At 45.9% G+C, this 20,590-nt stretch overlaps 2 protein-coding genes and 1 long non-coding RNA gene across 8 annotated transcripts in view; 1 reads left to right on the top strand and 2 right to left on the bottom strand.

Moving 5' to 3' along the window:
• The window catches only part of Mad (Mothers against dpp), a 32,951-nt gene extending 26,560 nt beyond the window's left edge, over positions 1-6,391 (bottom strand). For 2 of the 6 annotated variants that reach the window (XM_065426880.1, XM_065426881.1), the window contains exon 1: positions 4,762-4,847. In XM_065426880.1, coding sequence (XP_065282952.1) covers positions 4,762-4,824 — 63 coding nt within the window. In that variant the 5' untranslated portion in view covers positions 4,825-4,847. Of the gene's footprint in view, positions 1-4,761; positions 4,848-4,889; positions 5,226-5,609; positions 5,786-6,254 lie in introns of those variants that run through there. The other 4 variants (XM_065426882.2, XM_065426885.1, XM_065426884.2 and 1 more) reach the window with 4 other exon arrangements.
• LOC135898134 (uncharacterized) lies at positions 21-4,737 on the bottom strand. Its single transcript, XR_010563271.2, has 3 exons — positions 3,885-4,737; positions 3,689-3,803; positions 21-507 (listed from the first exon to the last, which is right to left on the bottom strand). It is a non-coding gene; the product is annotated as an uncharacterized lncRNA (long non-coding RNA).
• Positions 5,309-19,616, top strand: LOC135898076 (uncharacterized). Its single transcript, XM_065426819.2, has 3 exons — positions 5,309-5,399; positions 16,123-16,508; positions 17,544-19,616. The coding sequence occupies exons 2-3, from the start codon at positions 16,135-16,137 to the stop codon at positions 17,932-17,934; spliced, it is 765 nt and encodes a 254-aa protein (XP_065282891.1). The 5' UTR covers positions 5,309-5,399; positions 16,123-16,134; the 3' UTR covers positions 17,935-19,616.
• Positions 19,617-20,590: the final 974 nt, after the last annotated feature.

Genomic DNA, 20,590 nt, shown 5'->3' with positions numbered 1-20,590 from the left:
CAAATGTCCAGTTCCGCTTTATGAAGGAAGAACTCCGTCAAAAAATGGACGCAGCTAAGAACTTTTATTATCAGTTCACTCTACCTAACTTAGTTAAAAATAACCCACGAAAATTTTGGAGCTCAATTTCGCCAATAAAGAACACCACCCAGACATTTCTATTAGATGATTTCGAAGTAAGCGATCCTGGACCTATTGCTAAAGCATTCAATGAATATTTTCAGTCTGTATTCACACAGGACAATGGCGTAATTCCTCCCTACTCCACGACAACTAACATGTCCCGTGCAATTAACAATGTTACAATATGTAAACAAGGAGTCCTGAACCTTATTTTAAATCTTGACACCAAAAAAGGCTGCAGTCCAGACAATGTCAACAATGTGTTCCTTCATCGTTATGCGCTCTGGACGTGTCAATACCTCACCATGATTTTTGAGAAATCTGTATCCACTTGTACAGTTCCTTGTTCATGGAAATGGGCTAGAGTCATTCCATTGTTCAAATCTGGGCAGAAACAATCTCTACTAAATTATAGACCCATTTCGTTAACATCTCATGCATGCAAACTCCTTGAACACATAATTTATAAACACATTATCACTTTTCTCGAGTCTAATAATATTTTATGCAGCGCTCAGCATGGATTTCGTAGTGGTTTTAGCACAGTGACTCAATTAACTGAATTTACATATGACATCGCTTCTGCTCTTGATTTAGGTCATCAATTAGATGCACTCTTCATTGATTTCTCCAAAGCATTTGATACTGTACCACATCCTAAACTATTACATAAACTAAGCTCTATCCTTAATAACCCTCTTCTCGTTGACTGGATCCGTAGTTTTCTTTATGATCGTTCACAGTATGTTTCTTTTAATTCATTCAACTCTCCTGACGCATCAGTATCTTCCGGTGTGCCCCAAGGTTCTATTTTAGGGCCATTGCTTTTTTTGCTTTACATTAACGACATTCCAAGCTCTGTTTCAGTAAAAATTCGGCTTTACGCTGACGACTGCGTTCTCTACAATGTCATTTCCTCACCTAACGATCATAACACTCTGAATCAATCTTTTATAAGTTTTTGTGAATGGTGCAAACTCTGGCAAATGAACATTAACTTCAAGAAAACAGTCGCCATGTCCTTTCACAAGCATGCTAATTGCTCATATTTCAACTACTCCTATAAATCAACTTTTCTGCAGCGCGCATATGAATATAAGTATTTAGGCCTCCTTTTCACTCCAAGATTATCCTGGTCAGAACATATTCTAACAACTTGCAACAAAGGACTAAAAAAACTTGGTTATCTAACCCGAACTCTACGTGCTGCCCCCAAAGAAACTAAACTCATCACATACAAAACACTTGTAAGACCTATTCTTGAATATGCGTCAACCATATGGAACCCTTACAAAATTTCGGACATCCACAAAATTGAATCTGTTCAGAAAAAGGCGGTTCGTTTCATATACCGCCGATATGATAGAATGTTTTCACCGTCATCTCATCTGAATATGCTTGGTTTAACCCCTCTTTCCCACCGTCGTCACATTAATTCTCTGAAACTTCTACACTCTCTATTTTACTCTCCACATTATGCTTCCCCTAACACATATCTGGCCCGTGCAAAGCCCCTAATCACGAGAAACAGCAATGACTTAAACTTATCCGTCTTTTTTGCTCGAACCAACACTTTTAAATATAGTTTTTTTCCTCGGACAATTGAACTCTGGAATGACCTGCCTGGTTCCATCCGTTGTTTACCACATAGAGAATTTGGGGATGCCATTGAATGCTCCCCTTAGTCATGTTACTCACGTATGCTTCCTTTGTATAATGATTTTTTTTTTCTCGCATTTGTGTTCACCCACTCCTGCAATAGCCCTTCTGGGCTGCAGTATTTGTAAATAAATAAAAAATAAATAAATAAATATCAGATCATATGATGCCAAAAGCAGGTCTGTTTCTGCTCAGAGCAGCAAGTAATTTAGTTTTCAGATCACCAACCTCTAAATTGAGAGAACAAGGTTCCAATTATTCAGGTGACCTAATGGCGCTAGTGTGTCTGTTTTGCCCTATCACTTCATGACAAATGATAAACTGACTTGACTGATGATTGGCTTCAGCCAATGAAGATGACATTGTGCTTGGATGATTCTACATGGGAAGGGTTACGCCAAAACAAATCATTGTTAGCATGCAGTTCAGAACTACATTTACCTATCACAAATGCCCTATGCTGCGACGCTACATCAACAGGTAGGTTTTTCTTGAAGCCCGAGCAACATGCCAGAACGAGTGTGATGCCTTTCAAGGAATGTATTTCCAGAGAAATTTAAGGAGACCTAATATGAATGGAGTGTAGAGCTGACAGTGCCGAAGAAAAATGCTGGTCCTAAACCCTCCATTACAGAAGATATAAACAATGCTATGTTCACTTCTCCTATTCCCCCTCCACTTATCGTTCTCTCTCTGCTAAAGTGGTGCCTCTAGCAGTGCCGTGCTTATCGCTCCTTTTCTTTTTTTGTTTCTGCAGAGCACTTATGGTAACTCTTCGAGGTTGGCATTCGACAAAGTTGTGACAGGATGGGCGGGATGCATCAACAACTGCCACTTTCTCATTTCTCAGAATACCTGGAAGGGGGCGCATGATCATAACTGATTGCCACTGACTGGTGTCTGTGGGCTGACTATAATGTCATCACTGACGTCGCAAAGGGTGGAAAAAAGTGGGGGCCTCACAAGTCACGAGAGCAAGCGATCCATTAAGTGAGGTTGCAGGTTTCCTGCTGTGTGCTGTAGAATGATATTTCGTTCATATCTTCACGGCAACACTGTCTACAGACATTAAATACTTTCTTAGTCTATTTAGTAAATTTTAGGAAACCGTCAACGCATATATAAAAATTTTACTCACTGACAGATTTTAACTTTCTCCTGCTAATGCAATTACCTTCAACCTGTTTGACAGTTACATAGGGGGAGCATTTATATAGCTTAAATGCATTTGGATATGTATATATTTGGAGCCAAGCTAAAGGTTTCTCTCTTAAGCCTTGCCAGTTATCTGGTAAGTTTAGGTCTCTCCCCCCCCCCCCCTCATTCTTTAACAGGCTTATGTTACATATATACAGATTATGAAAACATGTTTCTGCCTTCAATGCAACCTCATGACCAGCAACATCAAACCGTATACCGATAAAGAGTCCATGCAAGCACTGCCCCACAAAAATTTTCGCTTTCATGTTAGGCATTTTTGTTTTGTGCGTACTACACTGCATTTCTTGAAATAGCCACAGGAACTAGAATAGTTGGCTGTGGTAGTTACCACTTCATACATAAACAGGTTTTCTTGTTCTGTGCTGTGATGTAACAAAGTGAAGTCTTCAGTTCAAAATTCTTAACTTAGAATAAAATTTGCTTGCACTTTTCATTGCAACATAACGGTACCATACAGTATAATTTATTCAAGAACGCATATTTGTAGCAAAGGCCAGATAGAGTGAGGATTATAATAGTAACATAACAACATTTGCTTGACAGAACCTGAAATACAAAGCAGCAATACTAAACAAAGTAAAATTTCACAATAGAAAGCTCACAGTGTACAATTATGGTGAATAGGTATTGTGGCTCGAACACAATAATGTGTTAAATGATTTATAACTGGAAAATGTAAACAAACCTTCTCATGGTAGGCAAACCAGAATAAAGAAAATGACTTATTTCACAGCTGGCATTCAGGCCAACAAGACATTTTTCTTTGCAATAGCAAAGAGGTGCACTGTTCATTTCCAGTCCTGCGCCGCCCCGAAAGAAAGTACATATAACATAGGCTGCACGGAAAGCACAAGAAGAATCTTCCAGATGCAGCTACCTACCACACGAAATAATGCTTAAACCATTGCTAATAACAGCGATGCAGCAGTGTGTCGACTCGCAGATATGCGCTTCTACTGGTGATAAAATGCAGCACAACACTCCAACATTTGGCGCTAGCACATGGCCAATGAATACTCTTTGAAGTTCTCAGCCTCCACGGTGTTAAGTGTGTTGGCGCACGTATACTCGGCAGGCAGGTCAAACGCTCCCCCCCCCCCTCCTCACGAGAAAGGCGTTTAAAGCGCGCACACGTGATCCTGACACGAAAGTGAACTTATGGCAAAAGCAAACTGCCGATGACTACATACAGCATGACCGAGTTATGAGGCAAGGTATTCCTCACGAGCCAAGAAACACGTTACATGCCGTCGCGTAACAGCTGCATTCGAGGATCGCAAGAACGCCGTCGTATTCCGTTCTTTACAGAGGTCGATACTGGGGAGAGGTTGCGCAACACTCATCATCGAACGCTTGCGGGGAATTTCCCGCGAGTTGTGACTCATGATGGCAAATGAGGGCTCGGTTCGCTCTAGGCTGGCTAAACATAGCGCGGCAAAGGTACCGTGCGTCCGTACGGCGAGCGTTACGGGAACAGATTACCGCACGGTTCATCGGCAACTTGAAGGACGCTAGAGAATTCGAACAGTTTCAAACGCGCCCATTGCAGGATGCCACTTTCAGAAAAACAAGTCGCGAAAACCGTTAACAGCTGGACAAAGCCAGTTTGTCGACGGGGAAGCAATTTTAGAGAGTGGCGACGGAACCAATCAGTTCGTTCTTCCCCGTCGTTACGTGTAAACGGGCCAGTTAAGTCACTCTTTCAAACGACAAGCAGCCAAACGCTCAGAGACGAACGCCTTCAGCGAGAAAACGAACCGCAGATGACGACGATCTACGTCGTGTCGAAGTTGCATTGCAGCAACATAAGTAATTGACCATTTCTCCTAACACGTTACGAAAATAAGCCTATTTTCAAGCCAAGGCAAGTAACAAATGAGACCCACCTGAAAACATAACAAGAACAGCCGACGTAAACAGGTGATCTTATAGCGTTAATTCCATTCAGAAAGAGTTGAAAGACAACGAATGGGGGTCACAATGTCCGAATAACTGTTAATACCAGTCACAACACATCAACAATTTGGCGTCAAGGAGGCGAGCATTTGTTGTCGTGCTACTCCGCGCCGAATGACGTTAATACCTCAATCAAAGCGGCCAGTTCGATACACAAGACGATTCATATATTCCTCGGGAGAGTTACGCATCGTCTGCAATGCTGTCGTTGAACAACTAAACACCCGACACTACGCAACAGAGGCGCTGCACCTGAAACTATTTTTTTACGCGGAAGCGCCACCGACGACGAAACGGAGAAATGTGGCCTTGCTTGGCGTCAGCAAGTCTTCCCCCCGCGTCATGCCAACCGCAATGTAACCTTTCTATCTCCGCGATAGGCAACCAACCGTTATGACACTGGCGTAAGCACCGTCGTTTGGTATGATGACGCACGCAAAGTTGAGTTAATTTTTGGTCATTTCAGCTGCTGTCCTTTGTCATGAATAACGACCACATCAAAGCGTACATTGCAGAAATGGGCATATATCTAGCGGAAGGGCTTGCTTCATGCTTCCGCGCGTTAACGATGAATTACCAAAACGGAAGGGCACGACATTGCATGTTATTTTGACTTGCTGGTAGACAACGCTGAAGAGCATTTCACATACTGCTACAATCGGCGTATCCCAAGTCGTCTTCTTTGGCGCCAAAAGTCAGCTTCGAGTTGTGCTATCTAGAATTTATCGCGTACGCGAGTTTGACGAATTGACAGTAGCCATGCAAGCAGCAGTTGTGTGGCCGGGTTACTTCGTCAACTCGATGAGCACACCTTAAAACACGGTTCACAGGCCACCGACGTACGCGATTTGAGCGGTGGTTGCGGCGGGGCCAGCGGGGCTGGTGGGAGGGCGCTTCTCCAGTCATTCTCTCCCTTAATTTCTATTCAGGCACTGCACGCTCTCCTATGGCATGCGATGGGACCTTAAGCTCCAAACATCGGCACTCAAAAAAGGGGGCTGATAAAACTCTCATTCCGTATAACTTCGCGCGTGGAAAAGCGGTGCATTAACATGGCTTCGATTCCGGCACAAACACACCCAGGCGCCCGTTTGTCAAACGGAGCGTAGCGATGGTGGTGGCTCCGGCAGGTTTAGCGCATCTCGCCCAAAAACATTTGAAATGTGCAGGTTGCTCAACCTTACGATGAGACGTACTGTGCACATTATCGTAGTTCCACTAGCCATCTTACCTATGAGGGCGAATACATTGCACGAAGTTCGTATTTTCTTTCTTTAAAAAAAGGGGAAACTTGCCTGTGTCTCCATGGACGTCATGCCGTAGGGGACGCCGGCGGTGCCAGCGAAGCGGCGGCGACGGTCCGAGGGTGGGCGAGAGTGCGCGAACGTAGTTCGACCGGCCCTCGGTGAAGGGTGGGTGGTGGTCCGAGGAGTGTAAAAGCTCTTTTGTGTTCGCGGCGGGGAAAGGGCGATTCGCGAAAGTGTGCGCGGTGAGTTTCGTTGCTGGCCCGTCGTTTTGCTCGTTTTAGGTGCCGTACCGGTGGCCGTACGTGGGAGTTTAGAGGAGGAGGGGAGGGGTTCTGAAGGGGGACGGAACCGATGCTTCAGCACGCGTTTGTTTCGCCTCCTGAGGGATATACTTTTCTGCGTGCGTGGTTTTACGGTGGCTGACCTTGACAGTTGACTGCAGGGCTGTGAGAAGAGTGGTTTTTGAGACTGAATATCGAATAATTTTTGGCTAATGAACAGGCCGTTATCACAATGTTCACATGCTGGCATTCTTAAAGTTAGCAAGCTTCCGTCATTACATGGTGCATTATGAAGCGTTGTTTATTAAAAGCATAAACTGAGCACTAGGAGCAAACAAGCAGTTTCTTCGCATGCACAGGTCTCTTCAGAGAGCATGAGTGATGTTTGTATAGCCTGTAAAGTATGGCTACTTAAGCGACTTATACTCCACTACGGAAGTTCTCGTGTTTTATATGCCCGCGAGGGTGAAAATTTACCGTACTTCTGCTCCAATTTTATGTTTAATTGGGTGCAGTTGACGTTTTGAAATAATCGAAAAATATTCACATTTATGAATAATTACTATTCGATTCGAAGGCCGAATCGAATAGATTCGATTTGTTATTGGAATATTCGCGCGCCCCTATAGCTTTATTTGCCTCTTCCTTTGACTTTGCCACTGCTGCTGCTGTCGCTGTCTTGCAAGCCGCGTCGGATGGCAGGAACGTGACACCAAGGAAAGATGACGCGAGGACTTCGTTTGGACCTTGCCATTGCGTCGCTACACCACCTTCTGAAGCTCCATGGCCGTCGCCACAATACTATACTGACGGCTGTAATTATGCGTGACAACCTGCAAAAGCTTTTCAGAAACTACAGCGCTTACATTTCCTAGGTATACTTTGTGGCGCAAAATACATTTCTTGAAAGGGGACAGAAGAAAGAAAGAGAGTTGGCGCTTCACTGTCTTCCTTTCTTCTGTCCCTTTTCAAGCAATGTATTTTGCGCCAGAAGAAAGACAGTTGGCGCTTCACTGTCTTCCTTCCTTCTGTCCCTTTTCAAGCAATGTATTTTGCGCCACAAAGTATACCAAGGAAATGTAAGCTCCAACTTGCCCAAGAAGAAGTCCTTTTGGCACAGCGCTTACATTTGTACTAACGTGCAACAATCCAGTGGGTAGGTGGGTAGAATGGTAGGGAGGAGGCAGGGAGCTCGCAGCACCCATAAATGGGGGAGGGCGGAAGGAGGAAAAGGCAAAGTAAGAAGGCAAGAAACCACTTCTGCTAGATACCACAGCGGTTGCGGACAAACTGGATAAATTCAAGTTCACGGAGCGGTGCGTTTCTTCTATTTCTGAAAAATAAACACCGTGCAAAATTGTGAAGCGGACAACTGACGCAGGGCGGGCAGACGCAAAGTAACGTTTAAAACCAACTCGCCACTCTCTTATTGCACTAAACGCTGAAAACATTAGCGCTAATTATCGTCAATCATTTAGCAAACAGCACAGAAAGCTTCGCTTACATTGATTTCCCACAGTGCGCGCGATCCACATGATTTTTTTTTTCTTAGCCGTGCATCATTTCCTGGTTGGAGTACTCGAATCGTTTTGGCTCATCGTACAACCTTCTCTTTGATACGACAAACTGAAATGTGGATGTCGAAATATTCGTCATCCTGATGGATGTTGCGACTTGCAGGCTCGAAGAAGTGGCTCTTCCTGTTAATTGTCAAACGAAATCTAACGGGCAGTTCTCTCTCTTTCTTGCTCTCGATTTCAGGATTCAGTGCCTCGACTATAACCGTCTTTTTATTTAACTGCAAAGCATTTTTAGGACATGGGTTACCGCCGAATCGAATGGTCTGTTCTGATGCGAAAGCATCAAATGGCCCATTGAGCGAAAAAATCCAGCAACCGTTTTCCTACCGGAAAATGGGTTAAGCGAAGCTTGTCCTGCGTGCACCTGACTTTCGTCACGGTTAAGTAACCCACAGGTAAAGGTGCTGGGTGGCTTCGGCCTCCCGCTCCCTCAGCCCGGAATCTTCTCGTTGCTGTCGGATTGCCTGGGCTCGGGCGGCTCTAACGGCTGGATCGGTGCGCCGACAGCGAGCCCTTTCACGGGCGAATTCTCGCCTCCGCTCGTCGAACGCTGCATGTTCCTTGGAGGAACGCACAACGCGTGGGCACCCCATCCATTATGCGTGATTGAACTGAAAGGAAACGAAGCGGGTGCAGCGAGCGCGAGACCCTTTCCTGCCCTTTCCCTCCCCGGCGGAAGTGAAACGGCTCTGATTGGTTCCGCGCGTGGCGTGAGCACGCGCCTATGCAGCTGGAATCCTTGCTAATGACTCACGCGCCGGCGCAGCTTTCAACTCATCAAACCGCCCTTTCCCGCAGCTGCTCTGCTCTGGGAGCAATTGGTATTTTGCGTGACCAGACCGCCACCGAAACTTGCGAGCCAATACAAGCTTCGCTTGAAAAACCGGTGTCTGTAGCTGCGAAACGGCCCCTAAATTTCCATTGGCTGCGACGCCACGTCGCGTGCGCGCCTCCAGGAGCAGAGCGGACTAAATGGAACAGCTGTTGCCGCGCCAGGTTTGGCCAGGTTTTGCGTGAGGGGTGATGGCACCGCTACGACGCTCTGTCGCCCTCGCTCTCGCTGTCGGAAGCGTGTGCTATTAATTTCTTCACGGCGATTACGGAGACGAACTTTGAACGCAGCGAGAACTGGCGGAAAAGGAACGCGCGGATCGAGAGAGATATTGTGATTGTGAATCACATTCACATCTCAATCACATTCTCTCTCTCTCTCTCTATCCGCGCGTTCCTTTTTCGCGCCAGCTCTCGCTTGCGTTCTAACTTCGCTTCGGTAATCGCTATAAAAAATTTATGTATAAGAAATTTATCAGCCCTTCCACTCTGTGAAGAAGGATGAGCAGCGAAGCTGTGGTGTGTTTTACCTTAATCGACGCATCTATGTATATATAGGTATTATTATTATTATTATTATTATTATTATTATTATTATTATTATTATTATTACTGAAGGGCATAGACAACGAATACATCTTTTGACTGCATGTGTGATTTATCGCAATTCGTTTATGAAGTTGTGACGTGTGCAAGTACTGTCGCATGGCAGACGGGAATTCCACAATATTTACAACTTCACTGTTAACTACGTAATTGTGAAAAGTAGATGAAACTCGGCGTAATGTTAGAGTTGTCTTAGCGGGCAATTGTCATATCATTTGTTTCGGGATAGTTTCGATAAAACAAGAGTTTCAGCCGTTTTCTGTAACCATATTCCCTCCGTAGACGGCCATGCATTGGCAACAGACAGGAATTTTGTAGCGTTTACAACTTCACTGTGAACTAATTATAGTCTGGAATTATTGTTTTCTAGTTGTTGCTTTTTCTTTAAGTGTTTTTTTCTTTAGTGTACCAAAATGAACTGAACATTTATGTAACCTCCTCTCCACCCCGCCCCCCTCACTCCGCGCAATGTTCGGAATCGGAGCCTGTGGTATAAACAAACAAACAAACAAACAAACAATTAAATTAATGAATAAGAAAAAAACAAACCAATAAACTCAAACACCCATACCATTTTCTCTTTTCGTGGAACTTTCGTGGGTCATAACACAGCGCTTGTCTCGTCAAGACGGTCGTCCGTGTATTTTGAGTTCTTTTCACTACAAAACTTCCTCCACGTTGCTGTTAAGGTAAGAACCGTTTTATATGGGGTCTGGTAAATAATAATAAAAAAATCTAGAATTTTATGTACTTGAACCACCCTATGATTATGAGGCACCCTGTAAGGGGGGACTCGGGTTAGTTTTGACCACCTGGGGTTCTTTAACGTTCACCCCATGCACGGTACAGGAGCGTTTTTGCATTTCGTTCTTTTTTTTTTCAGCAGCACCACATTTTTTAAACATTGCCTCTTGCAGATAGCAGAATTCTAATTCCCGAGCTTTTTTATTACTCGATGAGGCGGCAATTACTTCTACGAGAAATCAAAACGTTTAATTGAATAAATTATAACATGACTGTACTAATTAACATTTAGAACTTACGGCACATATTTAAATCTACGAATCGTAATTAGTGATTTAGGAAGGTATATCGACTTGGAACGAATTCTGATGATGGCACTGGTGTCGAGATACGCGCCGTCAATTTGCGGTCAAAATACACTCTTGTTCCACTTGTGTATATTGTTTTTAAAGTATACGCTGTTTTATGCATTGACGCACAAAAGTAACTGGAACGAAGATGCATTTTTTGTTGAACACATTAGAAATTAATGCCTCGAAACTGCTGCAGTCCTGAGAATTCGTTCCAGGTTCACGATAAACTTTGGGACCTCACTGGCCACAACTCGTAAATTGAAATATATGCGCTGTAAAGTAAATAATTGAGAAGTTAATTAGTGTAATTATATTAATAATTCATTAAGCATTTACATTTCTCGTAGAAGTTAATGGTCGCCTCATCAAGTAATTGAGCTGAAGGGTTATAATTGTACTGTCTGCCACAGGCAATTTCTTAAAATTTGGTGCAGATAAAAAAAAAGAAGGAAAGAAAGAAAAACCCTTGTACAATTTGTTATAACAGGTAAAGATTCCTGGCATAGATTCGTTATACGAGTGCTGTCTCGTGCGAGTTACTCGGCAAGACAGCCGCAGCCACGGTGAGCGAATTTCGGGGGTTCGCCTAGAAATCTTCGCTTTAAAAACAGCACAAAGTATATACCGTATCTATTCGAAGATAGGTGTGATTATTATTATTTTTTTTTTGGTTGGAAATGTTACCCGAGAAACGCGCTATAGACTCATATTCGGGACCAATTAATTTCGATCGTCCTATACCTGTGAACAAAGCTGTAGCGAACAGAATTCCTTCATTGCGCCTTCCGTAAAGACAGTCTGGAGATTACTGAGATTGGCTTAATCAAGAAACGCTGCTTATTCAACGTACTCGACAGCACCGAGGACGACTTCTCTGGTAGTTCCGACGAGGATGCGCAGCTTGATTGTGGCATCGAGTAAGCGAATTTTGGTTGCCGAGCTCACGGTAAACAAGTGTGTCACGCTCAACTTTTTTTTACGTTTATCTAAAGAAAGATATGAATCGGAAGTCGGAAGAGATATATTGGATTCCTTTTTTTTTTTTAATTTCTCGGTGAGTTCAATATATAAGGGTCGACCTACATCCATGGTCCACCTATATTACCGAGTAAATACGATATGTCCATTTTAGAGACATATATTTTTCCTGTGTTTTCTTTCTTTTTTTTTCGTTTTGTGTTTCTCACTCTTTCGGTAGTGTCGCTGAAATTTTTTGTTGATGACTTTTTTTTCTGTCACTATCACGAAAAAAAAAAGTATGTTACGTAGTGTTGAGGAAATTACCGGGCAGCGGACGTCAGTGAAGTTGTAAATGGATTCCTTATTAAAACTTGGATATAGACTCCACCGACGACGGCTCCTGGCCCTTCGTTCCAAATCGCACCGGTCTCGAAGAGCAGCCGCTCTTGTCCTCTGCCTCGCCGGCGACTCCCCGACGATCCCTCTTTTATGCGTTGCGTATTGCAATCACTCAGTTCAGCCCTTGGGCGCGGCCGGGCAGCCACCATTGACCTTTAGCGCAACCACGTGACGTGGCGTCACGACAGCCGGAGGATAAGCTGGGCCCCAACTCGCGCAATATGCAACGCATTCTTGGCTTAGCCAAGCCAGAGTCCTTCCATGTTTTTTCATGAAAAACATGGAAGGACTCTCTCTTTTCTCTCTCTCTTTTCCATGTTTTTCCATGAAAAACATGGAAGGACTCTGGCCAAGCTAAGCCTGGCCATTTTTTTTTTTTTTTTTTGGACAGAGACGTGCGCGCTGCGCGAAGAAAGCCAAAGCTAGAGTTATTGTACAGGCTCCCTTCCTTCAAGGGAGCCTATAGAGTAACTCTAGCCAGAGCCACCAATATAACAAGGCGCTGGCCTGTCGGTTACATGTCCCCTTGTAGAGCGACGAGCGGAACTGAGGCTGCGTATATGCCCCGCTCCTGCAAGACGGTGTTCCCTTTTGTGCTGCGGAAAGCAACCGTGCCGTTTCTCCGCTCGGAAACTTGCACGTGTCCACGTTCCGACGTGTGAAAATCCAGGAATGCCAACAAAACCTCCTGACCCTTGTGACCTTTGTGAGCGCAGTTTCCAGGGGGTGCGACAGAGCCGAACGCTGGGATGCGGCTGCAACAGAGCATACACTCGCGCAGGTGAGCGCCAGAACTCCGACAGAACATACGAGAAGCGACGAGACACCCGGCAATACACTACACATCCAATTAAATATCAGCGCTACAAGCATGCATAGCCATGATCTAAGTGGAATGAATAACCAGGTGAACAGTGCTGTACCTTTTTTTTTTCTTTACAGTAATTAGGTCGCGCATATGAGATCGTCTGCCTCCACTTACGTGGGTGGTGAAGCCGCACACAAAAGCTAATTGAGGATAGGAGGATGACGAATTACCGAACGAAGGTAATATGAAATTAATTAAATTATGAGGTTTTACGTACCAGAGCCGCGTTCTGATTATGAGGAACACCGTAGTGGGGGACTCCGCAATAATTTGGACCACCTAGGGTCCCATAACGTGCACCTAAATCTGAGTTCACGGGTGTTTTCGCATTTCGCACCCATGGAAATGCGGCCGCCGCGGCCGGGATTCGATCCCGCGACCTCGTGCTTAGCATCCCAACACCATAGCCACGAAGGAACCACGGCGGGTGAAGGTAATCTTGCTCGCAGTATTCGTGACAAATTTTATCGCTTTACTCTAGGAGGGTGTTGCCGCACCTCATTTTATGATATTTGAAGAGGGGAGGTGGGTGGGTGGGGGGAGGGACTACGTAAGAAACACGAGAACGAAACACGGGTGATGACGCGGCTATTAACTTTTCCGTACCATTTCGCCGTGTTAGTAGCCGTAAAGGACTGCTGGGGCATATTTAATTTTCTATCGGCCACGATTCGAAATACTGTCTGCTAAAGAAATCACAGTCAGGACTTACAGAGTTTCGAGAACTTCTACGGCGCCAAAACGGCCCAATAGCTTTGAAATACGTGACGTCACGCCGACGTACAGGCGCGAAATTTAAAAATGATAGTAATGTCTTTTATTTTCTCCTTTAGCGCAATCAACTTCTTTACGCTAAATTAAAAAGAAAAAAAATAGGATTTGGAATGAATACCTTATCAGTATAAAGTGCAGTGACTGTGGTGGAGTTGTGCTGCTGATCCCGAGATCGCCGGTTCCATTCCGGTAGTTGCGGTCGCATTCAGATGGAATCTAAACGCAAAAACGCTCATGTACCGTGCATTGGGTGAACGTTAAAAAATCCCAGGCGGTAAAAATTAATCCAGAACGCCCCATCACGGCTTGTCTCATAATCAGGTCGTGGTTTTGGTACGTGAAACCCCATAATTTAATTTAAGTTGTTCTAAACTGTTTTGGTGTTTAAATTCTATGGTTTATCTTCCGGAGACAGCTCAATGATGCCAGTGCTCTCTAAGTCGGTTTCTATTACCAAATGTATATTAGAAAAGTGAAAAATTATTTTTCTGCTTGAATACGCCCGTTATAGGCGATGAATGCAGCATCGTCAATCTTTTTTTCAATCTTTTTTTAAAAATAATAGCCTGAGCACAGTGATGAATGCGTCACATCATGCAGTATGTCGGCACGTCGATGTTGCATGCTGAATTTTCGTGCCAACTCGGGGTATTCGAAACACACGTACTCGATCCACTGGTGCTTTTTTCTCGACGCGCCACGGTGGTGATCAGACATAAGCGCTGATGGCGGTGACGTGCATAAACCACTTCCTCGCAGTTCCGTTTGCATCCGAATTTTATATCGGGCGAAATACTTTACGCTTCCGAGTTGACTTTGATTGCATGGGTACCAAGAAACCGAGGCGGCAACCTAACCACTCAAACTGCCGTCGAATTGCTGCCGACTGCGATCGTGGTTCCCACGTGTGTGTGTGTGTGTGTGTGTGTGTGTGTGTGTGTGTGTGTGTGTGTGTGTGTGTGTGTGTGTGTGTGTGTGTGTGTGTGTGTGTGTGTGTGTGTGTGTGTGCGTGTGGCGTGCCACTTCCTTCCGCAGGAAACAAGTGAAGAACCTCAGGGAAAGGAAGACTTGCCGCGGCTTACATGCGGAGCTCGCGAAATGGTCTTCCGCCACGGGAAGTGAGCGTGTAAACTGCGTCCGCTTCCCTGTGGGCCTCAATATGCTCGCGCCGAAAAAGTGGGAGGGGGGAGGGGATGGGGGAGGGTCCGGTCGCGCCTGACAGCCGCGCCGATACGGCTGGCGCGCGCGTTCGCAAACTACCGGCGGTCTTTCTTTGGCCGGAGAGAAAAATCGAGTGTCCCGGGGGAACCGCACGAGGCGCCGTGGAATGAACCGTATCGAGCAGCACTGCGTGTCTCCCCGGCCGAGCGAAAGCGCGCGCACGCAGGCACGGACGCGCACGCGTGCACTCGTCTAGAGTTGTTAAATAGTGAGGTGGCGCGCGAAGGGACCAGTCAATGGCTGACACCTGCCGGCGGACCAGGTCGCTAACGGCGTCGAGACCGAGGCGCCCTACTTAAGCCCGACGCCACCACCGCGCGCGCCCGCGTCTTTAGAAGTCGCGCGGTTTCTCGGAAACTGGTGCCTACACGTACGCGACGAGGATGACCGGGAGACGACGTCGCGGGAAAGGCCGATGGCGCAGCTGCACGTTGCTTTTGGTGAGTGTAGACGGGAGTAATAATAATAATTAAATAATAATAATAATTAACGCGTGGGATCCGGTATGACGTGATAGCATATGATGCCTCCGGATGCCTCTCACAGCAATAGCGAAATGAAACGGTCGTGTAGTTACAACCGCTGCATTAGAATTAACGGACGACAGCTTTCGGCAACAAAGGAGTGAGGCTCGCGCGCAGCTTGTGAGTGCCTTAAACAAACGTATAAACAGCGCCACGGTTTCCTGATGACGTGTACAGTACGGTACGCGGTTCCCTTTAAGTGTGTAAAAAACGTCGACTTCATATATAGGGGACAAGTAGAAAATGTTATGTATATTCATGACTGTTTTGTCTTGTAGTGTGTTTGCAGGCAACCATATTGTTAAAATATTTTATAAATATAGAAATGCGAATTAATTTCAGACACCGTATGATTTTACGGCCACGTTTACCCTCCTATATTGTCCATAATGAACGCTCTTCCATGAACAGTGGTAAGCTTTGCCGCCTTACGCGAAAGGGATTTGTGAAGCCGCATTTACAGGCAGCTTAAGCGCGGCTGTAGAGACGTGATTGCAAGTTTATAAAAAGTGCTTTGCAGTCTATGGACAGAACATATTTGTCACTGGGCACGTTGTTTGCCAATTGTGAGAAAAAGGAGCCGCATTCCCAGTAAAGCTATAGAAATTAACCGTTTAGGAAAGGAGAAACGAACTTCGTTGGCTCAAGATGAGGCGGCGAGGGAGCGCAAGAAAGCTCAGGAGGCGTTGAGCCGCTGACAGGGCGAAATAGAGAGCCTCATAAAATGCAGCTATTCCGTGTAAGATGGGACGCAACCGTCATGTTTCACGCGCAGGTCCTGGCCGTTATGGCCGCAGACGCAGAGTCCATCGTGAGGTCACTGACCGACGAGGACAGCCAGCCAGGAGGTATCGGCGACGTGTCCGGAGCCCAACATCAAGGTTACGAGGCACCAAGACTTCAGGACACAGTGGCGGCGCTTCCGTCGGGCTTCGAATTCACGGAGGCCGTGACCCACGATGCGGTGAAAGCGCGGGCTGCCAGCGCCGAAGGAAGGCGCGACGCTGGCGCATCGTCACAGACACTGTACCGGACACACGAGGGCGGCCCGCCCTCCCCGAACCCCAGCGGCGAACGGTACCACGCCTCGGCTACTGACCTCTACAGTGGCCTAGGAAATTACGGTGGTTCGGGCGGTTTCGGCTTTCCAGATGCCATGAGGTCAGTATACGTGTACACGCACACTAGTCTGTTGTAAAAGTTTCCATACAGAAATGCTCGCGGCTTTAAGCTGCACATAAAGCTGCATGACGGGGCTGTGTCAGATGCTCGCCTCACCAACTCTGTGCACTCACGGCCTCCGAGATCTTGGAGGTCATAACGTAGTGCAACAATTAAGAACTATAGTCAGTCAACGAGAAGCAGAAGAAGAAGGGATCCTTCATTGTCCGCAAGTATTCGCCCTTGGCTCTCGTACATAGGACGGTTGGGGAGGAAGGTACAGTAGTAGAGGGGCAAGCCCTCTCCCTTCTTTGGATGCGCTAGTGATCTCGTTGGAGATTGGCTGGCACGATTCCTAGCATTCACTGCATGGAGTTGGGGAGGCGGAGTATATAGCTTTTGCGCATGTATGTACTCCTGTAGAAGACGCATTGTCCAATCTGCTTAATTCAGCCTTTGCAGTACCATTACATATGACTTAAGTCTATACACTCATGCGACAGGTACCAAGGGAATGTAAATGAAAGAGATGCATATGTGCAAGGCAAGGCTTTTACTTTTGCTTCGTGTAAGTTGCCCAACAGATGACTGTACGCGTTCGTCGCGCGACCGTCCAGTGCACTTTCAGCGTTCTGGATGTTCTCTCTGAAACGCGCAAATAAAAGGCGAAGAACACTACGTCACAAGTAATACTCTGCGAAGTACGTTGAAATGAGAGGGCATGCACGCGTAGGTGTTATCATATGTGGTGTTTCATACACACAGGCTGCTGGTAGCAAGCTCCGACAGTCACTTCAACCGTTACTGCTTAGGCTGGGACCCGCGAATATAGTCTATAGGGATGTGAAAAAAGATCACAGAATTTAAGAGGCCACTTATGCAACCTCTTTACGGAGAAGGCCTATACGCACTCATGTTTAACTATAATATTCCGTGTGGTAATCCGTACAAAGAGAGAGAGAGAGAGAGAGAGAGAGAGAGATGGCTTTGCTTTTTGTGAATGTATATTTTCCGTGCAATATATTTCTCTCGCAGTTACTACCACGACGGCTCGGGACCCAAGGCGTACAACACGCAACACGCGTACGCCTACGAGAAAGTTTATCCGGAGCGCACCTACAGCACCAACCACGCCACGTCTTACGAAAAACACTACGACGACGACAACAACAAAGGCAGGCCGTGGGGCGGCGGCTACGAGTCGCGCTACAGTAGCAGTTATCCCATCAGAGGCGGCGACGGCGGCTACGGCTTCCGACACGGCGACAGCTACGGTTCGGGAAGAGGGAGCGGTGGGTACGGTCGGGCTACGCCATCGGCTACGGACCGAAGGGAGGAGGCCACGGTTCGCGCTACGACTCCCGGCCGGCAGCCGCTTCGCCTTCGCGGAGCCGCGGAGGCGGTGGAGGAGCTGGCCCCAAGATAAAACGCTACGTCTACAAGAACCCGCACGACCGGAGCACCACGCGCGTAGTGCAAATGCACTCGAGCAGCAGACATCCCAGCTGGGCTGCGTCGAGTGAAAACCGGCAGATGTGGAAACCCGGCGGCATGGAACAGTTCGTGTTAGGACTGATGCGCGATGGCTGATGGCCTTCTTTGTCTGTTTCGTTTCACTTGTCTTGGCAACGCCTTACCACGATTTTTTTTTTTCTTCCCGTGGAATCCGACGGATGTAAATGCAATCGGCCGAGAGGAGCTGCAGTCGAATTCGGTTTATTTGACAACGCTTTTAATTCGACACTGTTAGATAACACTCGCTAGAGGCATTAACGTGATTTCTCTCACACACACACACACACACACACACACACACACACACACACACACACACACACACACACGCACGCACGCACGCACGCACACACACACACACACACACACACACACACACACACACACACACACACACACACACACACACACACACACACACACACACACACACACACACACACACACACGTAAGAAAGCTCATAAGAAAGCGTGTAGCGAAGACGGCGAATAATGATGTGCACAACCTTCTGTGCAGACTGCGCACGCGCGTATCGTAGTACACGCGCCTTATCGGACCGAACAGTATTTGTGGCTCGCACAATTTGCACAGCTGTCCCATTGAAAATTATTTAAATTCTGTTCTGGGGTTTTAGGTGCCGAAACCACGATGGGATCCTACGGCACGTCGTAGTGAGGGACTCCGGATTAATTTTGTCCACCTCGGTTTATTTAACGTGCGCACAATGCACAGCACACGGACTTTATTATTATTATTATTATTTTTGCCAAAATCGAAATGCAGCCGCCGCGACTGGGTTTGATCCCGTGCTCTCGGGCTTCGTAGCGCTACGCCAAAGCCACTGCGACGCCATGACGGATATGCCCTGGCGTTTGCGCTCACACTAGCAGCATATACACTGCAGGCAAGAACAGCATTAGAAATCTCGCTTTCACAGCAACCGCTGGGAGAGCGTGGCTAAGACAACCCCATAACAATTAGGACATGCAGTTCCGGGAAATAAACTCATTGCCACCTTCAAGCGCATCTTGTAATCTTAATTTCAGAGAATACGAACCGGTTTTGCATGTTCAGCTGGAAACAGACTTAACGGAAGTAGACTGCGCGCCGGCATGCAAGCTTTGTACGTGGAGCTTAATTAGTCATAAGAGCTCGTAATTCACGGATACCGAGGGTGCGCTTGTGAGTAAACGCTTACGCTGCGCTTCTGCTGGACGACTTAAAATCCCTCCGAAACTCAGTTACGATCAGGATCAGGACACTGCTTCTAATATCCTTTGGAGAAATTATTTCTTCGTGTAACTGACCATGGTGCAGAGACGTTTAGACTAAGCTAAACACTTCGACAGAATTACCTACATGTCTGCTAATAAAATTCACGACAATTGGTTGAGTCAGTCTGAAAGTCCTTGAGACGTACGTATAGTTATTGTACACTGTTACGTATATATACACGCTTAATTTGAACCCATAAGAGACACTTAATTTAACAGGTGCAAGTTACAAAGAAAGAACTTAACGTTAGTGACCTGTGTCGTAGCTATAGTGTGTACATAATCCAACTGCTAATCAGACATTGAAACTGAAAAATGATGCAGTATCTATTTGGGGTAACAAAGTAATAAAACTTTTCTAAGAATACCTGTTTTTTGTGCACTTTTGCTACGGAAAATTACCTAGTATTGTACTCAATCGACCAAGAAAGCAGCACGGAGAACCACAACGGCATTTATCTGTGCCAACTAATCCGACGAAGCTTTTGCGCCATCCTGCAGCTGTTGAAAGAATAGTAACGATGTGCAAGCTACAGACGCTGACTATTGAAAACTTCACACCGACATTGCGCGCTTCAGTGAAATGGTGAAAATTCAAACTAAAACAGTAGAAAACTTCCTAAGAAGAAAAAGAAAAGAGACAGGAAAGACTACGAACAATCAACAAATGTACACGTACTTACCTGGCCGCACTTTTCGGGAATGTAAAGCTAGGAACTAGTGCTTGCTCTGTAGTTTTAGCAAATGAACATGCGTTCGAAATATATTGCAGTATGTCACATGAAGTTATTAACAAATATTCTAATTAGGAAGTTGATCGTCATGATATTATAATCAGTGCAGAACTTCTCGCGTTCTTCGCAGCAATTAATTTGTTGACAAAATTTTTCTCTTTATTGTTACTGCTATCGCTTTAGTAATTCAAAATTTGTAGCTGTCCTAATGGCCAGTTGCGAAATGCCCAGTGTTTTATCCAATTCAGATGATAGGAAGACTCCGAGCAGCATTTAAAGAAAATCAGAAAAGCGTCAGTACATTGGAGCAGCAAACTGTATTTTGCATCCCCAGCCTTAATAGTTTGCGGAACACGGGATTCGATTATACGCGACATTTATTCGCTGCCAAGTTAAATTCACTCGCGACTTCACCACATAAACTAGAATTTAGTTGAACGAAGCTATAAGGTCCGCCACGGAATTGGAAGCCGCAATGCGTACGTGACGGAAGACCGTGTACGACCGCCATATCGTTCAAATAAATCCCAGTTTGTGAAGTTGCGAGGGAATATAACT

The sequence above is a fragment of the Dermacentor albipictus genome, chromosome 3 (assembly GCF_038994185.2).
Source record: "Dermacentor albipictus isolate Rhodes 1998 colony chromosome 3, USDA_Dalb.pri_finalv2, whole genome shotgun sequence".
NCBI lineage: Eukaryota > Metazoa > Arthropoda > Arachnida > Ixodida > Ixodidae > Dermacentor > Dermacentor albipictus.
Note: the sequence above shows the minus strand (reverse complement) of the source record. Positions and strands in the feature narration are given on the sequence as shown.